The sequence below is a fragment of the Xiphophorus hellerii genome, chromosome 5, assembly GCF_003331165.1.
Source record: "Xiphophorus hellerii strain 12219 chromosome 5, Xiphophorus_hellerii-4.1, whole genome shotgun sequence".
Taxonomy (NCBI): domain Eukaryota; kingdom Metazoa; phylum Chordata; class Actinopteri; order Cyprinodontiformes; family Poeciliidae; genus Xiphophorus; species Xiphophorus hellerii.
The window spans coordinates 34,344,238-34,371,738 of NC_045676.1; the positions used below are offsets into that span (position 1 = coordinate 34,344,238).

The window sequence follows — 27,501 nt, forward strand, 5'->3', positions numbered from 1 at the left end:
TTCTTTTTTAAAAATATTCTTTTTTAAAAATAAGAATATTCTTTTTTAAAAAAACAAACATGTTATTGCGTAACTGTAATAACAGCATTCCTTTATTGAATTTGGACCAGGTAGAGCTAAAACTGCCTCTTGATGAGAGAGTGACACAGAGAGAGTGTGTGTGATACAGTTAGAGAAAAGTCTGGCTCTTAGGAAGCAAACTAGAGTTTTACTTTTACAGTATAGAGCTGTATAAACACATAACTCACCTGTCTGCTGTTTGTAGATAACCTTCCTTCTTCATGTGTGTGTGTGTGTGTACACAGGGAAAAAACATGACGTGTGGTTCGTAGTGGATCCTGAAACTGGCGAAAAGCAAACAAGTTTAACCACCTCCTCCTCTGAGTCCATCTGTCCCAACACTCCTTTGCTCTACATTGGACGCACTGGTCTGTCGCACACACACCGCACCTCAGGAGCCAGGCTCATGTGAGCCTGGCTCAATTAGTCTGGAGTTAATGAGTGTTTCCCTTTGTTTCCAGAGTATATGGTTACCATGTTTGATAGTAAGATACAAGAGCTTCGATGGAACGCTACGTACAACGATTACTCTGCTCATCCTTATGATGAGAAGCAAAACTACAGTACGTCTCTGCGCACAGATTCACAAAGTTAAACAAGTAGTTTGTTCAACAACAACCTCAAAGACTTAAGCACTGTCTTAATATACATTTATCTGCAAAAAGTATTTATATCTGTTGAACATTTTTAAACTTTATCAAATTACAACCATGAAATTCAGTGTATGTTCTTAGGATTTTATGTTTTTGACCATCACAAAGGATATATTTAAACAATAAGTTTCTTGGTGCTGTTGCATAAAGGCCTGGTCTGTGGAATTTATAACTTTGTTGACTTCACAATATATTTGGTTGCAGTTGTTTCAAGGCATCATAATTAAGAGGGCAGTACACAATGTTATACTGCCAGTCCTAGAACTAACTTTAAGTAATTTTCCTCCAGAAATGGCTCATCTGGTGTCTAGTGGTGATGGTCTGGTGGTGACTGTTGACCGGGAATCAGGTAGGAGGACCTGTATGGATTATACATTTCCTGACTCTTATCTCAGCCGTCTAGCAGGGATTTGAAGTGTTTGTTATCTTGCTTTTCAGGCGATGTCCTGTGGACTCAAAACTACGGTTCACCTGTTGTGGGGGTATACCTCTACTATGAAGAGTCACTGAGACACGCCCCTCACCTCTCGCTAGCCATGGAGACGCTGCGCTTTCTCACCTTCTCCTCTGCTAAAGACCAGGCAGAAGCTCACTCTACGTTAAAATGGAGCTACCAGTTTGTGACGGAGCAAGCCAGAGCACAAACCCAACTAATGTAAGAACATTTCCATTGCTCCCATTAAAATGAAGATTGTGTCTGGTAGGAGCAAGTCTTCATGAAGATATGTGCAAATAGTTGGATCTGCAAAAAAGCTTTGTAGCAGGGCCAAACGTTAATGGCATAAAACTCAACTTCATGTTTGTTATGAAATCTATAAAGAAAGATTGTGAAGCTATCACTCTACACTAAAACATACAAGGGAAAAATTCTTTGTGGAAATCATAAACAAAAACATTAACAAAGCTCAAGCTTTATTTGCAACAGCTGACAGGCTCACAAACCCTCCTGTGATTGTACCACCTGAACTCCAATCAAACATGGCCTACAATAAATTTTCTAACTTCTATTAAGAGAAAATTAAAAAAATTAGAGGATCAATCTGCACATAAATCTAAATCTAGTTCCAATGCTATGTACAAACATAACAAAACATAAATAATGACTCAGTTTCAACTACTTAACTATAAAAATTTAGGATAAATTATAAATAAATAAAACTCCTCTTAATGATGTCTTGATAAAATGCCCATAACTTAAGAAAGTTCTGTCTGTCATTCCATCTGATCTGATTCAAACAGTAAACTCATCCTTCTCTCAAGTTTTCCCCCACGGTTTAAAATAGCAGTTATCAAACCACTGATACAAAAGTACAATTTGGATAAATCACTACTGCAGAATTACAGGCTGATCTCCAATCTTCCATTCATCAGCAAAATTACTGAAAAAATTGTTTTAATAGTTAAAAAGTTTCTTAACAATTACCAATCTCTTTGACGTCTTTCAGTCTGGTTTCCGTGCTCACCACAGCATTGCGACTGGCCTATTCAAAGTGTTCAATGACAGCAGGGTTTCCCACAGTGTATTATAAGCCTGGCGGCCCGCCATGCTTTACCACTTATAGTGGCGCTTTCAGAGGTACGCATTGAGAGAGTGGTAATAATGATTTATCTTTGTGAATAGAGAATTATGTGCGGCATTTACATCTCAACACGCTGCCCAGCGCCTGGCTCTGTTTTCCCTGTAAACTTTATGATCTCGTTTGGCCGGTGCGTTAGTAGTTAACGAACCAGCGCTAACCTCATCATGCAGGTTAATCCCAGTGAGGAGCTTTCGCGCTCGCCTCGTAGTCACGCCTCACACTGGTTTTATATTATTTTATTATTATTTTTAGTATTATTTTTCCGGTTACACGATGCTTCAAACCATACCAATTGCTTTGCCCACTTAGTCAGCCAGAATTAAGGCGCGCAGCTGTGCAGAGATTTGCGCGTGGCCACGCCTGAGCAGAATTGAGTTATTAAAACTCAACAGACACGAAATAGAAGAGCTACTAAAGCCACATTACCAGCATTAAATTAAATTTCCCATTAGTTGCGCATCTCTGTGTGCAGGGAAGTGGGTTTAACTCATCCACTGGGCCAGTCAAAGGCTGTATGAGGCCTTGGAACAGAATTTGACTTGCTGCTACAAACATCAGCACCTCTAACAGCTTCTGTGTTAGATTTAGTGAAATCTGGGAGATGGGGAGTAGTTTAATTGGTCAACCTAAAAAGCAATAAGTTATAATTGCAGTTTACTAATTTGTATTTTTGAACAAACAGAGCTCAAACCCAAAGATTAAACCCAGAGCATCAGATTGTAGCTGTGGTAACAAAACAATCTAACTATGAATATTGTTCTTTGAATTTTTACAAAGTAAACTTGCCAGCTCCTTAAAATCTTACATTTAAATGTTAAACGATTTAGAATTTGAATTTTTGTGTGATGAAACCATTAAATCAAATTCAGCAGGATTGATATTCTCAATAATGTTCTCAAATATTACATTTATGTTTAGATAGCATTTCACTGGCGATGTTTTCCTGTAACATAAACTATTCAGTAATATTTTTACGTATCCTGTCTACTTAACATCTTTAAATACAAAAACACAGTGGACCGCCGGTGGACCGCCTAGAGCTCTCCGACCAAAAGTGTTGTGTTATTTTATAACATAAACCTGCTTTAAATCTGTCCAGAATTACAGTATATTCCCGGGCTGTTTGCTGTTTTCCTTGTTTTTCAAGATACTAGTTGCTCTGAACAATGATTGAGTGCAAATGTGCCAATATTCTGGTTTTCATTTGTAAACCATTATTGAAAATCATGGATCTTAATCTCTACATGTCACAATTATATGAACTCCCAATGAAATATAATTAGGCTTGTGGTCATTGGGTTTAAAAAGTACAGGTATATGAATACTTTACAGGCATTTTGTGTCTGGTCTGATTTTCAACTTGTTGTTTAAGGAAAAGTAAAGAAGGCACAGAATGCAGTTTAGGCACTCAGATGGAATGGAATTGAGGACAAGTGAAAATGTTTTTTTCTTTTCTCCAGACCCACTCTCTATGTTGGAAAACTTGACTCCCACCTTTATGCTTCAGCTTCACTCGTCCATCGTGGAGTGTCATTAGTGGTGAGTGCAGCACATAATGCTACACTTTCTGCTAACAAAAGTCCCTACTAACACTATATTACGATTAAAGAGCAGATCAGATCAGGTACGAGACGGTGAGCAACTGATAAGGCTAGAGATAGGGCGATTATTTTATGCTTTCTGTTACCATGGCAGCCTCGGGGACTGACGCTGGCTCGGATCGAGGGTCCACTGACCGCGGAGGTCACGGTCAGTCAGAGAGGGGAATGTGAGATCACTCCTTCCACTAATGTCCAATATCCACCAGGGAGCACAAACAGCCAGAAAAACCACTGGCTGCTAATAGGTAAGGGCAGCTTATCAATCTTCACATTAGGTTAGGTTAGGTTAAACTTTATTAATCCCAAAGGGAAATTAAGGATATCTGTTGCTCACACATTAATTCGCATCCACACAACATTAAAATTGTACATCTGGAGACATCCATAAAAGATACAAGAATATAATAAATAAATACATTCCCATTAAGCTTACTATGTTGATGAAAGTGAATTATTTTGTATTTAAAACCTTTTTAATGCCTTTACTGCTTAAGCCTGAATCTTTAGATTAAAAATAACAGATCACTCAAGACTTTTGCACACGACTGTATGATCTTTAACACTACAGGCCACCATGAGGTTCCTCCATTAGCCCACACCACCATGCTGAGGGATTTTCCTGCCAATCTGCAGCATTCTGGTGAGCCAGTCATCCCACCTCAAACCTCTGCCTCTCCCTTCTCCTCTGCTTCCTTCTACCACCAGCACTATGTAAGTCCACACACAGTACAGCTACATCTGAAACCGCCTATTTACACACACTAAATAAAAATACACAAACACATTTTTTCCTCGCTGTCAGAAGTTAAAACAGACCAAGCTTTTTTTGTTTTAACTATGCCTCTTTTCCACTGGCTCTACTTAAGCAGCCCGGCTCGGCTCTACTTCAGAGTGAATGCGTTTCGGCTCTGTAGCAGGGTAACACATCCTGGCGGTGGGGGTATTGTTTGCCTCAGTTCTTCTCCATGAAGCTCTGCCATCTCAGTGCTAATAGCTGCTTCTTCTGAAGGAGATCCAGTTGCTATTCTGACGGTTCCTCTCATCGTTCACCATTGTGAACGCTATGTTCGTCTTCTTCTGTTTCCTGGGAAAAGTAATCAGATGTTATAGCTTATAGTAGATAAATGACACAGAGTTACTAATGTGAAAGTTTGTCATAGAAAAAAAATATTTCCAAGCACTGTTCAGGTGAAATCACTCAATCAGGTTTATTCATATATTGTGTACAATACAGAGAGCTTGTAGGACAATCAGTAATGAAGCAGGTCTGGATGAAAAGCTCTGCCAGGCAGAGACAACACATGAGTTTTATACAAAGGAATAAGGGATCCAAAGCATGGGAAACAGATTGGTTCCCATGCAGCTGTGAAAAGCAACGTCCAACCTTGTGCATATAACACAAATAGTTTTAACTTGGTGGGAACATACAGGAACTTAGAATAAACATATAGCAATACAACTAGCAGGTGTAACCTAATTATAATTTTTCCACATCATTTTCCCCCTTTTGATTATAAGTAAATATGTAATATTTAATATTAATCATCATTTTCCTCCTGAGTCAAAAGATATAACATAACACTATCCTGGAAGATGTAACAAAAAAACAACAAAAAAAACCATATATACGCAAGATACGAAAAACCTACCGGCATTCACTTATTCAACCTTGTAACAATACAGTATGACTGTGTTAGGTAGGAAAAGTTATCCTGCGACCCCTCCTTGCTAAGGAGACGGTTCTGTATATGTCTGTCCAGGAAAATTGTGGTATATATCACACCAATGATTGAAGACATGAAAAAAAAATCAAGAACAATAATAATAATAATAAAAAAAAATTAATACAAAAGCTAAAACCAAAAGTTAAGAAAAAAACAAGAAATAATCAAAGCAAGTAGTAGAAAAAAAACAAGTCAGTGTCGAACAAAAATTCAAGCTTAATAGAAAACACCCCCTCTAAGTAGCTAGAAAAACAATTTGTACTGAACTGCATTTTTCAATTTAAAACCAATGTCACAACAACAATTCTTAACAATGAAATACCCTACTCCAACTAAATTTAAAAAGGAAGAAAACCTAAAATGGAAAAAAAACGTAACACATTTCAAGATCAAATGAAAAATAAAATCAAAATATAAAATGCATATTTAGAACATGCAGAAAGGATAGGCATTTGTTTTTGTGAAACATAAACATTTCTATTTTAAGTAAAGCATGGTATTAGGAAAGTCATCCTAGTTACAATTATACAACAATGCATAAATTCATAAAGCTTTCATTGGTCATTTAATTTCTTCAAGTTGTAGTTCAGCATTAAAAGTTAGAAAATTGAGTTTTAACCTTTATGGAGTTTACTCAGGGTTCTTTTCAAATCAGATGTTTATGCTACTTTAGTAAAAATCTCAACATGCATTACATGCCTTAATGTGGTAACAGAGAACATAAATTTGTGTATTTCCGGTGCTTTACTTATAATTAACTAAGGCTAAACTTTTAAACTTATCAGCTAAATTTTAATTTTACACACATTTGAGTTATTTTAAGTTATGCCTAGAAGAATGAATGTCTAAATTCTTAACTCTTTTGAAGTGAAACAACTAAGAATCATCATAATTAATTTACTAAATTTCATGTGTTTCTAGGAAACCCCTCAAAAAAAAAAAATCAAATAAAAAAAAGAAAAGATTACATTAGTGCAGTGAAGGTGTCCGTTCAAAACCCAACAAGAAAGCGCAGATTTCCCATCTGGAAAGTAGGTAAAGTGTTGTAGAAAGCAGGGACACTGAGAGTGTATCTGCTCAGGAGGATTTATTGCCTCCTGTCAGAAAAGTGTTGGTACAAATCTTCACTCTCTGCTTCGACCACTCGCCAGTGGACCAGCAATAGTTCTTTGAGTGGAGAACCCTTCAGAAACTTTTAAACTAGCTGTTGCTCTGGACGTTGTCCTCTTTGGTGTCAGAAATTGAAGTACTTGATACTTGGTAGAATGAAGTTTTGCTACTCACTCTGTTATTGTTTCAGATTTAGAGTTGTGATCTAGATGGATATTACAAACAGGTAGTCCTTCACAGTGGTTGGTGTGGATTCAGGTTGTTCCTTCCTGGACTTTAGCAGGTGTGCTGGTAACGAGTTACACCTGGAATAGCCTCTGGAACGGCCTCTGCCAGCGTTTGGAGTTCCAGTCCTTCCTCTGAAAATCCTTCATCACGACCCGTCACCTGGTCTGATGGCTGCAGCAGCACTTTGGCAGGAAATGGCAGGAAGGTTTTCACTGTCTGTGAGGCTTGACAAAGCATAGTGGACAGGTTTTAGCAATAAGACAACAAAGGAATCTTTTATTACTTTTTTCATTTTCAAAATTTTTATTATTATTATTATTATTTTTTAAACTTTAGTTGGTGAGAGTTGAGCAAAATCCAATATTTAATGGTTAAAAGGGGTGTTAGGTGGAGAATGTTTTAAAGGATTGTACCATCTCAACGTCAGCAAGTGTGAAAGAAGGGGCAGGTTACTGCCGAAGGTGCATCGGCTCTTTCATTGCCAGTGGCAACAAAGTCATCATAAGTATCAGAACCATATGCTTGAATTCAATGGGTTGTTTCACGTGAGTTGAGAGGTGTAGGCCTCACTTTCACACAGAGATGGCAGTGGCTGACAAAACAACATCCAAAAAAAGGTCTAAAACCTAAAAGGAGTAAGGAATGGTCTCACCACCAATCCTGAGCAAAATGTCTTGGCTTTCACAGAACTTCAAAAGCACAAACAACTTGGAATCAGTGAGAATAATAGCACACAAACAACTAGTTTTCACGCTTCAGTTAGTGCTACTAGCGCAGATGTTTTAGCAGGAAAATGTTTGAACATAGAGCCAAAGATAGGTGTTTTACATAGGTGTTTTATGCAAAAAGCAAACAAGGTTAGAGCAATAGCATGGTCAATAGCATGGTTAAATAGTAATTATCAAATTTACTGAAGCTTCAAAATTTCCTCAATTGTCTTTTAACAACATATGTTAATGGGCGGAAACACTAATTCTACACTATTGAACAGGATCCTTTTTTAAGCTATGTGTACACATACAAAAGAGATTTCAATATAATTTAGGATTACAGCAACCAATTGATCATATTTCTGCTGAAGCGCTTCATTAATTAAAAAAAAATTATTAGAACTAGTAGTTCATTCTGAAAAGACCTTACAGAGGTCTTTTAACCTCTCTAAGTTCAACTTTATCACAGCTGTATTTTATAGGAATTTTCTTCTGTTCAATTGAAATGCAACCAAATATTATATGGTATACCCAAAATGTAATCTGCACTGCAGTATTAATGATATTTAATTCTTAACACTAAAAAAAATATTTTGTTTATTTTGTATTATTTATGTAACTCAGCGTAGATTTTCAAAAAGGGAGAGGGAAAAAAATCTTTAAAAATGTTTAGAGTCAAGGGACACCGGTATTTTATGTAGGACACTTAATAATTCCCATTGAGAACTTTATATTTACTGTCTGTGTCTACAATGGTTCAGCTTTTTAATTATTTATTTATTTTAAAACTTTTATTTCAAAACCATTTTTCCTTAGAATGTTCTCTACCTGTTTTACTTGTTAATGGCATAATTTGTTAGTTTATTGCAGAACTAAAGTGATTGCAGCTTCTCTTCACAGTGTCTATATCTATGGCTCATGGACCCTTAAAGGATCTTTAGTATTGGTCCTTCTGTTCAGGACTCAGAGTTAACAGTCATTCTTCTTTAAGTCATTCTTTTCTCGCTAAAGAATTTCTAAATGTGAACAGGGTTAGTAGCAGGCAGTCTTCGTTACAGTGGCTGTGTGTGTGTGTATAGCTTATCTTAAATGTCTCTTTTCACTCCTCTCCCCCTCCTCTTGCGGCGTCGCTGCAGCAAAATCCTCTCCCATCTCTCTCCTCTGATTCCTGTCAGTCCAACTGGTTCTGGCATTGGATCTTTGGTTGTCCAGATCGTCCCTCAGTCAATGTCCATGTTGTTCACAGATGAAACAATCGTCCAACAGTTCAGAGTCTTCTTCTCTCACAGCCCCGAAGCTTTGTTTAATTTTTCTTTCTCTACGCTGATACTGGACAGCAGACCTGCGGAGGTCAGCTCAGTCGCACACAGTTTTCAGTCTGAATGTCCAACAGGAGACCGGCAGTTGTCCCCTGGAGGTGATGGTGGTCGTCTTTATCTTCTTGATTCTCTGGATCTTCTCTGTCACTTTCATCGGCTGGTTTTGTAGGAGGGACAGCATCTGGTCCATGGGAGGACAGGTTTGAGGAGTTGAGGTCAGGGGTCAGATGCACTGCAGTGAGGCTCAGACAGAGGGAAAGAGAAGAAGCAAGTAGAAATCGATTAAGGAATGTTGTTTTCCTTGTTTTTTCTATACGTATGTAGGCCTGTCATGATAGCAAATTTTGCTGAGCGATTAATTGTCTCAAAAAATTATTGCGATAAACGATAATATTGTCTGAAGACCTTTTTACACTGATTTAATGGAAATGACGTAATAATGCATGCGATTTCCTGTCAAAGATAGATACACTTTATTTTCAAAAGAATATTTAACACTGGAGCTGATAAACTAAATAAACAAAACAACCAAAAACAAAATGGATTCTCAGTCTCCATTAACAAAAAATGTACTTGATAAAAACTAAACAACATAAAGCCAAAGTGGAAATAAATACTGCATTCAACCCAAAGAGTGCAGATTATGAAGTCTGTATACTATGTTGCCCTTCAGTAATAATTAGATTTAAATAGAGAAGATGGGCACATCGACTACCTGATGCAATAGTTCACACTACATGATTTTTTGCTCCTATTTTTCCCCATACAACAATCTTAGACCTTTGGTCTTTCTAAGATTGTGTGGTGTGTTACGGTAGATCCTCGTTGCCGCTCCGATCTAAATCAGGGGTTTTCCCCCGACTGGGATCTTAACGCAGCCTGTTGAAAGTGACAGGTAGCCAATCAGAAAGAGTGGATTCTCCTCCGTGTTTTCTGAGGGGAAATTACGTCGGGGAATCCCAAACAGCTGACACGGCGCAACCCGAAGTCCAGCCGACGTGGAAACAACATTAATGTTTATTCAACATGCAAAGAATATAGAAATGACAAGGGGAGGAGTTGGAGCGAAATTGCTACCGCAGTTGATAAACCCGGTAACTTTTCAGCTGTTCTTCGTTAACGTGACGTAAATATGTTCTAATGATTTTCATTCAGTCAGGACTTTACGCTGACACTAGCCACATGCATTGCAGGTAGATTGTAGTAAAGCATTGATTAATGCCTGGTTTTAAAATTAGTTCACTGGACTTGTAGCCATTATTTTGTGCCCATTGTTGGACACCACACGGCAGGAACGAACCCGATCGAACCGTTATATCTAGGATTTCTGTCGGCTCATGTGTGGTCTGTCAGGTTTTGAAAATGGGCCGACAATCGGCCGACAGCTCTAAGATCGTGTAGTGTGCGCTGGGCTTTACACTAAGGAAATGAGGAAGGGAGGATCAGTGGAGAGCATCGGAGTTGAGCCTTTTTTCATTCGGTGTCATCAACAGAAAGAGAAAAAGGTCGGGAGAGACGATAATGCCGATAATTGAAATGACGTCGATAGTTTTAATTTATCGTACGATTAATCGATTTATCGTTTATCGCGACAGGCCTATACGTATGTATTTATGAATCTTATTTTAACCTTTTGCATGATCATCAGTGAAACCTGAGGGCTAATTGTTTGTACAGCTCTTTGAGCTGCTTATAGTAAGAAAAGGTCTCTTATAAATAAAATTGATTGATTGATCCTTTTAAGGAATAAAATCATTTTGTTTTTTAAATACACAAAAAAACAAACAAAATTTTTTAAAACATATTAAGGCCTGTAATTTATCCACAAAAGATTTATGTTCAGCATTTTTATTCTTTCTTCGTTTCCCCTGCTTTTCTTTTCAATATTTCATTATCATAAAGTCAAACAATTCACCCTGAGGAGGAGATTGTGTTCTGGAACCACATAGACCCATTCTTTCTTGAATTGGGTGGGATATCCTCTTTAGACTGCAAACGTCAAAATTTATAATTTGTTAGGTGTAGCCTAACTAGCAGGCTAGTTATAATTATAATTTTTCCACATCAAAGTTACATACACAGAAGGAATTATTTAAAACACACATTTTACTTTAAACACTTTTTTTTACTATCCAGACATAAACAATTATAAAAAACTGGAATAGTTGTGTAAATTAAAGACAAAACATAATTACTTGCAAGTTTTAGACCTATGCAGACATACAGCCATGGATAAAATACCACTTGTTTTCTTCAGGTTTATTGATCATTTTTATGTCCTGTACAATTAATAGTTCATAACCGTTTAATTAGAGAACTGACATCCGTCCGTTTTACAATAATAGAATATCATATAACATGTTTTATTATCTCACAATGGGGGAAACTCTGGTGCAACAGCAAAATGAGAAACAATTGAAGCACGTAGATTCATTCAAAGTTGAAATATTACAAAAACAAATGAATGCTACACGCTTTACAATATTGACAGTTATAAACAGCGCACTCCGATCCCAAGGAATGTGCAATTGAGTATCTTCAGAAAATGTGCATGTTGTGTTTGAGCAGTAAAAATACAGCAGACTTTGTGTTTCAAATGTCTTCCATGACTGTATGTAGGCAACCTTAAATATAGTAAAAACCAGACAGATATATCTAGAAACTGCTCACCTGGCTGGAGAGCAGCAGCGGCGTTAGCATGCATTAGTTAGAGTTACCTTAGTGAGAACATCTTTTAGAGATTAAAAGATTTGACCGAAGTCAGACAGTTTGACTGACTTGATCAGTTACTGACCAAAGGTATCCAAACTTTTGAATTTGAGAAAAGTTACAAAGAAATTTCTAAAAAAAAAGAAAAGAAATAATTTAGGTAATTCTAACTAAATTAAAACAAGAAAGGTTTGGTCAGATTTAACTTCAGACAGTGAGGAAAAAAATATTTTTGTGTCTTTTATTTGGTGTATGTAAAAATCTGGTTTTATCTGCATATGTGCTTTGGAGAAGTCCTATTACTTTAAAAAAAGATTCAAATCTATTCTCATCATGTATCTGTTGTCTTTGTGTTTTAGTTTCAAGCTGTCTCTGGCAGCCACAGTGACCATAACACCAAGAAGGAAGGGGTCAGTGAGGAGACCACTGGGCAGACCCAGAGACCTGCCACTATGTTGCCCATCTACCTGACCCAGGACCGTCTGATGCTGGTAGTTCTGACCATTCTGGTTGGAGGATGGCTCTCCTTTGTGGTCACTTTTCCTCTTGTGAGTTCATCTGTGAAGGTCTGCATTTGTTTACAAGTCTTGAAAGATGCATGTTTGTTGGTTACATGCTACTCTGGTGAGAAATTAATGCAAAGAGAACAGTTTTCTGTGTTTTTCCATAAGAGACGAAATATTCTGCTTGCTTTTGTATATCTAGGGTTTTTAATCTAACATAACTTGATTAACTGAGTCCTGCTTTAAGAGGATCATTTAAAATTGCAGTTCCACTCAGAAGTTTAAGTACACTCATTATCGATTCCACTATTGTATTTGGGCTTTCATCAATCAAGCCAGTTTATTTTTATAGTACTTTTCAGCAATAAGGCAGTTCAGAGTGCTTTACGTCAATAATAATAAAATAAAATACAAAGTTATAGAACATAATTGTCAAGTGCCATTGTTAAACATCAGAATGTTGATTATAATGTTTCATTTATAATGATTCAAAAACATCTTGTTGGGTTTTAGTCTAGATTTAAAGGCACTCAGTGTTTCGGCTGTTTTTGCTTTTATTTAGCATCTTGGTTACTAAGATTCAGTGCAGGTATGAACATGAAGGCCTGTGCATATTCTGCAAGAACAGACATGGTTTTTTTCTCTATTTTTTTTTTTTTTACCCCAAAAGACAAAAACAGTGTTTCCTTTGGCCAGGAGAATTGATATTTCACAAGAAACTCAGATGTAGAACTGCTGGACAGGAGTCATAGGGCCCTCTCACTGCATCATATATTAGTTTAGTAACCAGGCTCTCGCCCACCTAGTATTTGTTGCACACCATACAAGAAAAAAATTTTGTCCAGATTTTGTGTAAAGGAAAAACTGAAAAAGTACAATCAAATCCATTTTTTTCTTACAATTCTGGGGGAGAGATTTTTATGTTTGCTCTTACTGAGTACATAGACATTTAAACACAAGAAAAGACCCTCCAACTGGCTCAATATATTATTTCCAAGTAGAGCCTGAATGCATGGCATATAAAATATAAAAGCCAGTCCAACACTGCATCCATGGCGTGCTTTGGAATAGCAAGTGCATTTTCCTCTCTAGTGCTGAGGGTTTTGATCACATCTTTTGCCAAGTTCCTCATACCCACAATGGATGAGCATAAACAGGATTACAATATGCAATCTTCTCAACACCAGCAAAGCTTCTTTCCATTGTTCATTGTAAACACCTAATCCTACGGCACAGAACAGTGAGCCAAAAAACAAACAATCCTCAAAACGAGGTACAGCCCAGCATGCGTCTCCAAGCCCTCTGCTTTATGTGCGTCAGTACCTGGTCTCCTGTACACTTCGTCAGCAGTTAACCATGAAACTTAACACAAACAGTGCAGTAACTCTTTGAACATTTCAGAATCATTCTCTGCAGCTAAAATATATAAATTGCTGTACAGAGGTACATGTTGGTGTCTGGGTTTGAATTCTGCTCTGACGTGAACGGTTTCCATGGCTGTTCTGCAGCGTAAAGCCCAACAGCTGAAAGCTCAAAGGCAGCTGGAGGAGGTCTTACAGTCTCGCCTTCAGGAAATGCAGACCAGCATGCAGACAAATCTTCAACTAGTCACTTTGGTTTCCGCAGATAGGGGTATGTCCACTGAGCCAACCATCACAAGTGGTAAGGCACTTTCAAGGTTTTCTGTGCTTGTCTTTACTAGTGATGTTTTTTTCTTTTATTTTAAAAATAAGAGCCAGCTCAATTCTGTAACAAAATGAGTGAACAGTATTTTGGAGTAATTTTTGTTTTCCTAAATTAATCTTATTTTGATATTTTTGATCTTCTCTGTTAGATTTTCTGGCTGCATCAAATGATAATTCATCTAATATTCAGCATCACAACAGAAGAACATCAGAGTCAGATAAAAATGACTCGGTTGATCAAAAACCTTCAACTGGTGAGGCATGAAACAGTCTCATTGTTTTCTTCATTATAACATACATAAATAAAACCTCTTTTAAGGGGAATCAATGCTTTAATGAGTGATAAATTATTGTTATTTGAATATCCAGTCATTTTTTTCTTCTGGACCTCTTTCAGCAGAAATTGATAATGAAGTGCTGGTAGGAAAAATCTCCTTTACACCAAGTGATGTACTTGGACATGGAACAGCTGGGACCTTTGTCTTCAGGTAAAATACATCAAGAATCCTTTCTGGTTATTGAACAAATCTTTGAACTTTAAGTGCTTACTATTACTAGAGAATATAGGACGACTTGTAAATATATTCATATTTCTTGATCTTCTCTCATTTGTCAGATTAGAGCTATAATCTTCAATATATTTAAGTGGGATTTTATGTGCTAGACCAGCACAAAGTAGAGCCTTGTGAAATCTGAAAAGTATGGCATGGTATTCAACCCTTTCAACCCCTTTTTTATTGTGATACCCTGAAACAAAGTCCACTGCCTTGTGCAGTCACACAATTAATAAATATGATAATTTAGTCTCAGTACACATGTAGCTCTTCTTTGAAGGTCATAAAGGTTTGTTAGAGAACATTAGAAAACAAAGAGCCTCATGAAGACCAATAAACAAAGCAGACAAGTCAGGGACGAAATGGGGGGGGAAAAGAGGACATAAAGTGTCACTAACGCATCAAGGACTGACACATCCATAAGTGGGTCTATTCCCTGCGCCAATGCTGCGCCCCTGTGATTTTCTTTAGCTGGGACAAAGTAGATGGTCAGAATTGATTGAAATATGGATGGATCAAAATAAACAGTAACTCTTTAAGAAAATATGTCAGAGGCCTGAAAAAAACTTGAGTGTGGAGTGGAGGTTCACCTGCCAGCAGGAAAATCACCAGAAACAGAATGATTAGAATGAGTAGACCTGGTCAAAGTTCAAAGGAAAATCCCATTGAGGATCTGTGGCAAAGCTTGTAATATGATATTCAGTCTTTGAAGTTTGTAATGTGATTCAATGTTGAGTCACATTACAAATGGGGAATGAATACTTTTCCAAGACACTATATAACTTTAGGATCAAATAACATAAAATGATAGATCTGAATCTTTATTCATATTGTGTGTTAATTTACTCTACATTGTTTCAGATAAATATTGTCTTGAATTTTAGGGGTAGGTTTGACGGACGTCACATTGCCGTGAAGAGAATTCTGCCTGAGTGTTTTGAGGTAGCCGAACGAGAAGTACAGCTTCTCCGAGAATCGGACACACACCCCAACGTCATCCGATACTTCTGCACAGAGAGAGACCGTCTCTTCACCTACATTGCCATCGAGCTATGTGCTGTGACTCTGCAGCAGGTCAGCACTGCCCAACAGAATGCTTCATGCATCCCTATACCAAGAATTCATGTATCTGACTGTGTTCTCTGCAGTATGTGGAGGATTCCTCTTGCTTTCCTGAGCTGGATAATATAACTCTTCTGGAGCAAACCATGTGTGGCCTTTCTCATCTGCATTCACTCAATATAGGTCTGAAATTGATTAATTTTGTGCTCATATTAGCATTTCATCAAAGTGTAATATTTCTAATCCACATCTTATAGCTGCAGTATATAACTTTTGTAAATATTTATTGAAACTGTCACCATGTGGTGACAGTATGGTATTAGACTGAACATGGGAGAAAAAAATATATATAGCTCCTCTGCCTTCTCCCAGTATTAATTAGAAACAATCAGAGCCAGGAGGCAGATCTTAGCACTGTCAATCACAATCTCATGTGGCACTGCTCCTGCCCCTTTTTGTCCCCCACTAGCTCTCTGCAGCTTCTTCCTGACAGCAGAAGAATGTTCACATAGTTAACATAGCCACCAATGACCATTTTCTTGTAGCAATAAGTTGTTTCTCCAGCATGAACACATTGAGCAATGTAAGGACATTTTGTGGGGACCCGGAAATTCAACCACTCTCAGGAGTACTCAAAGGAAAAAACAAGTTTAATTTTAGTTTCAAATTCTGGTTGCTCCTCAGGCCGAGGTAATTAAACACAGCTCTGAGAAGAGAGGGGAGAAAACTGGTGATACACAGTTAAAGGTGGGGTAGAGCTTGGGTCAGGGTGCAGAAATCCAAAACAGAAGGGATCCGTGAAGGGCTTGGCAAGGGGTAAATCCGTGGGCAGAAAAGGGTCTTAGAGACACTGAAGACTTGGAAGAAAACGCTTGATCTCTACTAGCTCGTGGCTGTCGATAATCTGGCAAGGAGGCAGAGGCTGAGAGGTGTTTGAGTAGGGCGGGACCCAGGTGGAACAAGTAAGCATTCAGGCGTGGCAGGTGAGCTGAACACAGTGACTAAACACAGCATGGACATGACATAGAACATGAATCATGACAGCAGTGCATTCACAAGGTTGATTAACAGTGCTAAGATGACAATAGTAGGTCAGGCAGGAGGTCAGTCTATTCACAGATGATCTACTGTACCTCATATACTGTCACAACATGGTAACAGCTTTTACAAATATTTAAAAAACATTTTTTATAAAAGTTACATACTGCAGCATTAAGAAATATTTTGTTGTTGTTGCAAATTAAAGTTCCTTCGTCTTTTCCTTATGAAGTCCATCGTGACCTCAAGCCCAGAAACATTCTCCTCTCTGGGCCAAATTCTCTGGGTCAAGTCCGAGCACTCATCTCAGACTTTGGACTGTGTAAGAAGATCCCAGATGGTCGGAGCAGCTTTTCACTGCGCTCTGGAATACCAGGAACTGAAGGCTGGATAGCTCCGGAAGTTCTGCGAGAGACTCCTGGAAACAAGCCTGTAGGAAAAACTGAACCTGAACTCGCTAAACTTATATTCCCTGTCTTTGTTGTTTTGGGTTTGTTTTAAGAACTTTAATTTGAATAATTTTTTACAGAGCAATTACACAGCCATACACCAGCAACAGTTAACAGGAGTGTTGACAGTGTCTAAGTTTTTTCGCAGCTTAGACATCTCAGCATAACATTTCAAAATTTCAGCATCACATTTGTGGTTTCAGCATCACCATACAGTCCTAAAATAAGGATGCACTTTTAATGGGACAGCTTGGCACCACACACCAAAAGCCAAATTTGTTGGACTTATTTACATAAATAAAGCTCCTGCTGCCCCCCCTCTTAGACTAAAAGTAGCTTTTTGAAGTCTTAATAAGTATACACTGAACCCTTGTTTTTTTTGGGGGGGGTGCGTTCCGAAAAGAACCCATGATAGGCGAAATCCGTAAAGTAGTTACCTTTATTTTTAACAGTTATTATACAGCATAATTAAATACTCTACATTGAAACCAAAGAACAAAACCTGTTTTCAGGCCTGAGCATTTTTTTTTAACAAATAGAACGCTTTCCTACAAATAACTACAGTAAAATAATCATTTTAATCATCAATACAAAGTATTCTTTTTTCTTCTGGGCAAAAATATTTGCCAAAATTTACCAAGCTGTATATGTATATTTAAATACCATAACGTTATTGGCACACAGATAGAGAAGAAGCGTGGAGACTGTTTAGCCAATCAGGATGCAGAACACAATGCATTTGAAAAAAAAATGCACAAAAAACTCTGCGAAGCAGCGAGGCCATGAAAGGTGAACCGTGCTAAAGCGAGGTTTCACTGTATTATCTTTTCCATTTGGTACAATTTCCTTACTTTTTGAACAAATAATAATAATAATAATAATTTTCCATTTATATTTTCACCATGCATTTGAGTTTGTAACTCGATGTTCCTCAGTCCAAACTCCTTCCTATGTTTCATCAGAAATGATTTTGGCCGTCTCTGCCTCCTATCTTTGTTTTGTCCAAGTGGGTTCGTTAAGGTTCATTGACAGAAACACCCTATAAACCTTTATCAGTTTCTTACCCGCTTCCCCTTTTTGGAAATTAATTAGAAAGTTCTCTATTGGTGTGGGATTTTGTACTCTTTCCCACAAGAGTGTGTAGACAAAAAATAACGCAACTGTAAATATCTAAAGAAATCACATCAGATGAAAATGCCCACTCAACTCCTCAAATGACATAAGGTTGTTCCTGTCGAATAACTGATGTAGAAATGTAAGTCCCTGTTCAGCCCATTTTGAAAAAGTTTTGTCTAAGAAATTGGGAGTGAACCTCTTGACAACTTAAAAGCAACTAGTACTTTGTTCCAAATGTTAATTGTGGTTCTAACGGCAGTTCCTTTATTGGAATATCTAAAAATGGCAATACCTTTAACGGTGCAGAGCAATAGCTCAATGCTCAGCCATCTTGTTTGAGAATCCTGTTGAATCCACAAAATTAAAGGTTTTAACTGTGCTGCCCAAAAATAGTATTTTAAAACAGGGAGATTGAGATCCCCTTCTGTCTTGCTTCTCTGTAGCGTTTTATATTTTATGTGAGGGCGCTTGCTCTGCCATATGAATTTTGATATAATTTTATTCAAATTAGTGAATGTGAATTTTGGTATTCCAAACGGTAACATCTGGAACAAATACAATAAAATCTGGGTAACAGATTCATGGGAATGGTTTCAATGTGACCGAGGAAGGACAAAGGCAACGTTGACCATCACCATAGGTCCTTACAGCGTTTTACTGTAGTTGGCGTGATACAAATCATTTAATGAAAGAGGAATACTGATGCCTAGGCATTTGACGCCCTCTTCAGGCCACATAAAACCGCTTTGTTGTTTAACCCCTAGTGGAATATTGCTATTGACATCTATTGTCTGTCTTATCAATATTTATTTTATAGCCAGAAAAATATGCATAAACAGAAATCATTCCTTTCAAGTGCGGCATTGATGTTGTAGGATCGGACAAATACAGAAGAACATCATCTGCGTAAAGAGATATTTTATGTTCCTCTGTGCCAATCAAAACCCCTTTAATTTCATCATTGTCCCTAATGAGTTGGGCCAATGGCTATCTAGATTTCACATTATGCAATTAAAATCTCCCACCATAATCAGTAGGCCAGAGCTGTACTCTGCAATCACATTGAAAACTCACTTAATAAACCCTGGTCATCCTCATTTGGAGCATATACATTTATAAATGACACTGCTGTTCCATCAATTATCCCGTTTACCAATATAAATCTACCCTTCCTGTGTTTATGTACCAACATTTCAGTAAATTTAATTTGCCCCTTTTCCTAGGCATGCGATGAATAGTAAACTTTAACAGCAAAAGACTTACTTAGTTTTGTATCTTTCACATCTGACAGGTGTGCTTTTTTTGTTTTTTGAGATTCACTTGATCCTCCTACCATTTTTCCAGACATCAGCGGTGGATGTGTTCTCAGCAGGCTGTGTGTTCTACTATGTAGTCAGCAGAGGGCAGCATCCTTTTGGCGAGGCTCTGAGACGACAGGTCAACATCCTTTCAGGAGAGTACTCACTCTCACACTTCATGGATGACATTCATGGTGAGGGCAGCTTTTCACTTGTATCCTTAAGTTATTTAAAATGAGATAAATACAACCTCACGTTCAATCTTTCGGCTCATTGTTTTTTTTTTCATTTACTATGATGTGGTTTATATCATAGTAAATGATATGTTGCATAACTAATGCTGAACAGTTTTTTACTTGATTTTCTTTTATTTATTTAGTAATGGAAGAACATCATGGTTGGCTTAAAAAATGTAAGATGCATAGTCATGGCTACAAAACAAGCCCATATTATCATCCCTTCACCACTGTGCTTGGCAGCTGCTTTCTCCAAATATGACCCACTCCAATAACATCACCTTCCTAAAATAATGGTCTAGACATTTTCTGCCGAAAGATGATTTAAGCAATAAAAGACTTGGCCATTGTTTTAGGGAGGTAACAATATAACAGATCATCTCCCCTTTTGTTTGGCCAGTCCAGGGAAAAAATGTGTAAGCAGAAAAAACTCAAAAAGTAAAAACACCGTGAAAAAAATCTGACTGTACTTAGAAACTCTGTTTTTTCTAAAAGTGATGAACAAAAATTCTCCACCCTGTGAATTGGTAGACGCCCCATCTCTGACATGTATGAAGGACTTCTTGGATCAGAAAAGCAACATGTTTTATTTTTGCTTTGTTAATAGAGTTGGACCAAGCAGAGTTTGGTCCAACAGTTGCAGTATCATGCAAAAGTCTTCATACACCTGGAATATTACCCATAAATGTCCATGTATTTTTTTGGGATTTGCTGACCTAATGTTTTGAATTGTCCTCAAACCAGGAGTGTCAGATGCTTCCCAGCTGTTACTCCTCTGCTGTGGAATCAGCTGTCTCTGTATATTAGGCAGACTGCATCTCTACTACTTCAATACACCAGTTGTATTTAGTACAGTTGTACCATGTTGAATGTGCTGAGTTTGCACTTTTAGCAGGATGTATTCCAGGAGTTACTCTTTCTCACGACTGTTAGCTTCACTGTGAGTTTAAACTTCGACTGAACTCAGTTCTTATTGCAGAGAAATTGCATGATTTAGTGTTTTTATTAGTAAGTACTTCCTAATTGTTTCAACGATTTCTGATGATTCATAAACTGTAACCTTTAAAATGTAGAATATGGCCTCTAATAATTGTATTCTTCATTCATGAAAAATCTGTGCTTGGATTCATTTTAAATTGTGGGAAATACAGATTTTTTACATTCCACAGCAATAATTACCTACTCTAAGATTGTTGTTAATATCTTTTTCCTCTAATTTAATAGCAACAACCTGTGATTTGACTGGTCCTCACAGAGGCTGATGATCAGCTAGTCAGGACTGTTGGATTTAAAACAACTCAATCTCCTTATTCCTGTGGCAGATGTCAGGATACGTTTCCTGTTTAACACACTGCTTTTACACTTTGGCTTACTTTTTGTAAAACAAGTTGTACTTAAATTAGCACAGTTAGGTAATGCTCAAGCAACTTGTATTATGTTCTCATACTGAAAATCTTGAGTTGACTTTATTTTTAACATGCATCTACTCTAAAAGCTAGAAGCTCAGGTGATTTCTTGGGCACAATTTCTTCCTGCATAACAATGATCAATGGTGACTTTAAAATCAGTCAGTCCCTCAGTTCTAGTGAACTCATATTTAACCAAAGATTTAAAAACCTGGATATCACCCTTGTGTCTCGCTCTCTTAGATGATGTCATAGCAAAGGACTTGATTGAGCAAATGATCAGCGCTGACGCAGAGTCCCGGCCCTCCACCGCCTGTGTGCTCAAACATCCATTCTTCTGGAGCCCTGAGAAGCAGCTGCTCTTTTTCCAGGTAATTTACAACTTTTCCATCAATCACAAAGCAGCTTTGTTATCAATAGAGGTGTCTGCTTCCTTTACGCTCAGGTTTGTCCTGTGTTTGCTGTTGAAAGGACGTCAGCGACCGCATAGAGAAGGAGCCAGCAGAGAGTCCGATTGTGGTCAGACTGGAGACTGCAGGCAGAGCAGTGGTCCGAACCAACTGGAGGATGCACATCTCTGTCCCTCTGCAGACAGGTGCAGTACCATACAAAAGTCTTCATACACCTGGAATATTACCCATAAACGTCCATGTATTTTTTGGGATTTGCTGATGCTTCCCAGCTCTCAGATGCTTCCCAGCTGTTACTCCTCAACTGTGGAATCAGCTGCTTCTGTATATTATTCAGACTGCATCTCTGCTACTTCAGTGCACCAGTTGTATTTAGTACAGTTGTACCACTAGAGAATGCACTCATTAAACCTAATTATATTTTATTGATATTGATTGATATTGATTGTACTCCATGCTTTCAGGATTTCTTTATTGTCCTCATGTGTTCACACATAAGATCTTTTTAGTAAACTCTGCATCTCAAGAGGCACATACAGTATGTGACAAATAAACAAACTATAAAACACCAAGGTTAATGTACTATACTAGTATGTGCAGGTGTGTAGCTTAAATATGTACAGAAAGTCATGGTGTGTGTGGCTGATGGGGGAATCCTTCTGTGTTTGGTATTAACAGCTCTGGGGAAGGAGCAGTCTAACTGTCTGGTGCTGTGTGTTTTTATGTCCCAGTACCACTGTCTAGGAGGAGGCAGTAGAAACGGTGGGAGGGTTGGAGGTCTGGTGGGGGGTGGGATCCACAGAGATACTTCTAGCCTACTTATACTGAAGTCCCTTGTGGGAGTGGAGTTCCCACAATCCCCTGTGCTGTTTTCAAAACCCAGGCCAGGTTCTTTCTGAAAATCATTTACAATTTTATGCTACTTTGTGTTTGTCTGTCACGTAAAATCCGTTGAAGCTTGTGGTTATAATCTAACAAAATTGGGGGAAAGTTTTTTAAAGTGGCAGTATTATGTAAAATTGATTTGTTTTTAGCTTTACGTAATGTTACAATGTTATTTCCTCATCAACATACCTGGAGTGTTGCCTTGATTCTTTTAGGCATGTTTAAGAAATCCTTTAATCTCCATGGCAGCCATTCAGCAGTGCAACAGGCCTGGTGGACGAAGTGCTACCTTCAAGGTGCAGCTGCTCTTCAGAAAAAGCAGGAGTTTTTAAAGAGACAGAGGTCCAATTTCAAGCCATTAAATTACAAAATCTAATTTATGTAAAGTCATATTTGATATATGTAGCATTTGTGAATATTCATGCAAAGCGCTGTGTGCTAAAATGAAAACTGCTCCCTTTAGCAGAAAAAAAGAGGTATGAGTTGTTGCTCTAATTTTTGCTCCAGATTTGAGGCGGTTCAGGACGTACAAAGGAAACTCGGTGAGAGATCTGCTCAGAGCCATGAGGAACAAGGTCTGCCTGGTCCCCACATGTTGCCTGTTTACAGAGGACAGTTACACATCCTCACTCTCATAGTAGGACCATGTTTTGTTTTCAAAATATCACAGAAGCATCACTACCATGAGCTGCCACCAGAGGTCCAGGACACCCTTGGGGAACTTCCAGAAGGCTTTGTCGGCTACTTCACCTCCCGGTTTCCACGGTTACTGATGCACACACATGCCGCCCTGCAAATCTGCACCCATGAGAGGCTCTTTCACCCTTACTATCTGCCACCCAAAGCCAAATAGCTTTCACATGACTCAGCCCTCCTTGTTTTATGCACAGAAAGAAAAAGAGCCTTTTACAGTTTCCTATTATTGCTTTTGTAAAGCCTACACTGTTTCAGGGGGAGGTTACAGTGCTGTGAAGAAGTTTTTATATGCCTTTGGAAATTTTATAAAGTATTTTTAATGGGTTTTATTAGACCTTTTCTTTACAAAGGCTTTAAATGATTTAATAAACACCTTTTAAATAGAGGAAAAGTGCTTCTGAGAACTAAAACACTAAACTAAATGAATAGGAATAACATTATTATCAAGCCCTGGTAATGGTGTGTAAAAAGCTCTAAAAGTCCACTATTATTCCAAATTCACTTTTTGCTTGTTTCTCTTCTATGGGGGATTTTTTCTGCCATAATCCAAGAGCACAAACGTTAAGTCTGAAAGAAGGATTTCATGTCTTTTGTTCTCAAAACTTTTAACATTTTTGCTTACATTTATATTTTGAAAGCATCTATCGATCTAGGTAAATAGGTAGATCCTCTATGTATGTTAATGTTATTTGTTTGAAATAAAGTAAAGAAAAGTATGTTTGACGGGGACAATGATGTATCAGAAACTCGCTAAATACTAAACAGATTTTGTCATGAGGGGCGGTGTGGATGAGTGGTGAGGCAGACGCGATGGAACCAGGTTAGATGAATAATGATGATTTAATGAAGAAAAAGCCAACATAAAGTGCAAAACCAGGCAGCACTGCAGAGCGGAGACCAGGGCTCAACACAGGTAGCACTAGCTATACGAATGGACATGAAGACAGAGACAGCACTCACAAACGACTAGGACCCGACAAGGACGCAGACACACAGGTGGCATTAAATCCACAGAGGGTAATCACAGAAACGAGACACACCTGGGAATGATCAAGAGGAGACAGGACAGCACAGAGACTCAGGGACACAGAAAACTCAAAATAAACACAGATAAAAACACATATCCTGACAGATTTTCAAGATTTTTTTACTGTAAACCTTATTCAAACAGCTTTCATAGCTACAGGAAATGTATTTTTTAAGTGTTTTTGAATTGGATTGATACATGGTTCAGCAAATTTAAATATTCTTATTGGGGTAAACATAATAGATTCGGAATAGAATATTTTGATATTGATGTATGATGAGCATTTTACATAGCACACTACCAGTCATATATTAGCCTTCATTGTGGGGGCTGAATTCCGGTATTACACCAAGCACTAGAGCCAATATTAGCTGGCATTTTGTTGATGGACATAAATACAGTATAGTAATATTCTATTCGTAAGATATAAATGGTAATATATCCATCTTACTTGTGAAACGTAAATTGTTGCATCACAATTTCTTACCTGGCAACCAAAGGCCAAGTCTAGCACCCTCACCTGGCATCACAAGTGGAGCTCCACCCACTTCATTACAAGATGTTACACATATGCTGCGTGTAACAAGCAGTGCACTAACCGGGTAACGGCGCTTCGGTTTTACCAAGTTACCGCTGCAGTGGCTACTGGAAAAGGAAAATGTTTTGCTGTCGACTGCAATACAGAGCATGCGTTCATGCATTTTCTCCCAGTCACATAGAACAAAGCTACATGGCTTCATTTTTATTTTTGCTTGCAATGTCTCTGTGATGTTGCGAAAGACAACAGTAATTTATACAGATCAGTTTAGTTAGGAATCCTTTGAAAACTATCAACAGAACATGACAGAATTGACCAAAGACTGGGAATGAAGGAGGGTTCTGCTCCTACTCTTAAACACAAACCTGCAAATGATGGCGATGTAAGTAAATAATGGTATCTTGTGTGTTTTGTAGTGTTGTTTGGTATCAACATCATTTGTCAGTTAGTACAATTCCAGTAAACTGGGATTGTAACTGAAAGTCTACCTTGAGAAGATGCAGTTTTTGTGTAAACATTTCAGATTCTTGGACATTACTGACATTGCATGAATAGTTTTTTACATCTTGGAAGAAATGCTTGTCCGCTAACCTTGCAAATATATATTTTAGCATTTGTCTGCTAATGCATTTGCGGACAAAAAAACGATCTTTGTGCTGAATTAGTGTGCATCAGCAAATGACATCAGTCATTTGCTCAACTTCACATCATAGCACATTGCCCCAAAGCACAGCAGAATCTTCAGAATTTGAATTAATGATGTAAATGTGCGTCAGATCCGCCATGTTTAATCCTTCAGTGGTTGTGGCTTGCTGGTTGTTCAGGATGCTTCACTTCTGCTTCTGGGTCTGACTCAGAGTCAAAAATGTATGGTCTGCTGTATGGTCCATTTTCGTATGTCTGCTAATGTAAACAGTGAGTTGAGAGAACTTGGCCAGCTTATTTGCATAAGCATGATGTAACCCTAAAACAGTGCATTCCTAAATGAGCTCAAAACAGTGAACTGATGGGGTGAAATTTTAATATCTGAGAATGATTTTGTATATTAAATGTAATGAACATGTTGTGTATAGTCCATAGACTTATCCTAGCCTGAATCTATCCAAGCATAATAGTGGACCTTTAAAATGAATAAATCTTTTACTAAATCTTTTTTAGGAAAATTACATTTTTTGTTTGTTTGACTGCAGATTCAATCACAATTTGTGTTTTCAAATATGCTCTTGTAGCAATTTTCAGACTTGTGAAGATTAACATACCTGCCTTACATGAATGACCAGGTTCTCTTGTCTTTGTCATTTTGAAGAGTGGATAATAAAAATAGGCCTCTGTTCAGCAGTTTCACTTTTGTATTAAACTCATTGTACGTCGCAAGAAAACCTGCTCAGGGTGTCCAAAAATTATTTTAAGAATATTTTTAGAGCCTAAAGTAGATTTGAATGAAATTCAGAAACTGTCACCAGACAAACTTTGTTTGAGCACTGTGGGTTCTTGAAAGTAACGGACTGTAAGTAACAGTCCGTTACTTACAGACACGGACTGTGGGTTTGTGTCAGTATGTAAGGTGAACTTACCTTAAGTTAGGTAAGTTCACCTTACCTAACTTAAGGTGAACTTACCTTAAGTTAGGTAAGTTCACCTTACCTAACTTACTGAAAACAACATAAAAAGGAAAATATTTGCATATCAGGAAACAGATACTTCTTTTGAGCAGGTAAACATTGCACTCTTGTTGCTGCTGAATGTCTCCGCTGTTGGTTGTTTTTTAGTTTGTGTTTGTGTGTCTGACTACACTTTTTGTTGATGGTAGCTACACTGACTCCCTTCCTAAAGCAGAACTTGGAGCATCACGGTTTCAGACTGCATCACGGATGTAATTCAGACGAGGATGAGAAGTTCTGGTCATTTAGCCTTTAATGACTGTAGAAACATAAAGCTACACGCCTGAGTGGATGGTTTTGGATCTGCTGTTTCAATGGATCACCACTTCTAAGTAAACATCTGCACTTAAACATGCCAGAAAAATGCTTTTTTGTTGTTTTGTTTTGTTCTTATAACTGCTGGAAGCAAGCTTGTTGTTTTTGTTTCTTTACCAGCACAAATGATGACAAATAAAACTTTTGTACTTTTTTTCAATTGAGCAAATTAAAGCAATGCTTTGGGTGTGCCAAAGGATAAATGAACAAGTTTCATTTTCATTATGTTTTCTGTTTTTAAATCAAGGAATATTAGAGAGAACAAATCATCAGACAGAAAATGACATACTATTCTGCGTAAAAGTTTTAGACCAATGCTAATTTTCCAGACAGACTGCCTTGTATTCTTGACCAACAACAGACTTTTTGGAGGTCTTTCAAAGCCTTTCTTTGGACTTCTTTCCCCTCATTTCTGCCCACTTGTTTCACCTTACGGTGACAGCATTCTGTGAAGCCTGCTTAACCAACACTGCAAGTACCAGAGAAAGGCCATTTTGTATTTCTACCTTTGGAGTCCAGAGATGGGCCAACTGACCTGAAGGATTTTATCTAGCAGGTGCTTTTGTTCTATAAATAAGGCCATTACCTTATAAGTACCCTGGTAATGGCCTCAACGCATGTCACAGTTGCACAATTGTTCCTTAGACTTAGACTTACACTGACTTTGTTGTCATTTTGCATGCACAGGGTGTATACAGAACAAAATTTCGTTGCATACGGCTCAGGACAATGTTTGAGGTTCCAATGTTGTGAGTAAAATAAAATACAGTATAAAATATGAATATAAATATAAATATAAAATATAAAGTGCAGGACTGACAGTAAAATAGAAGTTATTTAGCTATGTACATGTGCAAGGTATAAAGTGGAGACCAGTTTTTGAGTGCAGTGCAGTTAAGAGTTCAGCAGTCTGATGGCAAGTGGGAAA

At 37.8% G+C, this 27,501-nt stretch overlaps 1 protein-coding gene across 5 annotated transcripts in view; it reads left to right on the forward strand.

Annotated features, from left to right (window-relative positions):
* Positions 1 to 26,780, forward strand: part of ern2 (endoplasmic reticulum to nucleus signaling 2) — a 31,859-nt gene extending 5,079 nt beyond the window's left edge. For 2 of the 5 annotated variants that reach the window (XM_032563017.1, XM_032563020.1), the window contains 19 exons: positions 306 to 428; positions 522 to 623; positions 1,003 to 1,062; positions 1,152 to 1,368; positions 3,754 to 3,832; positions 3,989 to 4,139; positions 4,463 to 4,605; positions 12,054 to 12,242; positions 13,706 to 13,859; positions 14,032 to 14,136; positions 14,280 to 14,370; positions 15,321 to 15,510; positions 15,585 to 15,681; positions 16,769 to 16,968; positions 19,446 to 19,593; positions 21,285 to 21,412; positions 21,513 to 21,636; positions 22,844 to 22,911; positions 23,007 to 26,780. In XM_032563017.1, the coding sequence (XP_032418908.1) occupies positions 306 to 428; positions 522 to 623; positions 1,003 to 1,062; positions 1,152 to 1,368; positions 3,754 to 3,832; positions 3,989 to 4,139; positions 4,463 to 4,605; positions 12,054 to 12,242; positions 13,706 to 13,859; positions 14,032 to 14,136; positions 14,280 to 14,370; positions 15,321 to 15,510; positions 15,585 to 15,681; positions 16,769 to 16,968; positions 19,446 to 19,593; positions 21,285 to 21,412; positions 21,513 to 21,636; positions 22,844 to 22,911; positions 23,007 to 23,189 (2,552 nt within the window). In that variant the 3' untranslated portion in view covers positions 23,190 to 26,780. Of the gene's footprint in view, positions 1 to 305; positions 429 to 521; positions 624 to 1,002; positions 1,063 to 1,151; positions 1,369 to 3,753; positions 3,833 to 3,988; positions 4,140 to 4,462; positions 4,606 to 12,053; positions 12,243 to 13,705; positions 13,860 to 14,031; positions 14,137 to 14,279; positions 14,371 to 15,320; positions 15,511 to 15,584; positions 15,682 to 16,768; positions 16,969 to 19,445; positions 19,594 to 21,284; positions 21,413 to 21,486; positions 21,637 to 22,843; positions 22,912 to 23,006 lie in introns of those variants that run through there. The other 3 variants (XR_004339301.1, XM_032563018.1, XM_032563021.1) reach the window with 3 other exon arrangements.
* The last annotated feature ends 721 nt before the right edge of the window (positions 26,781 to 27,501 follow it).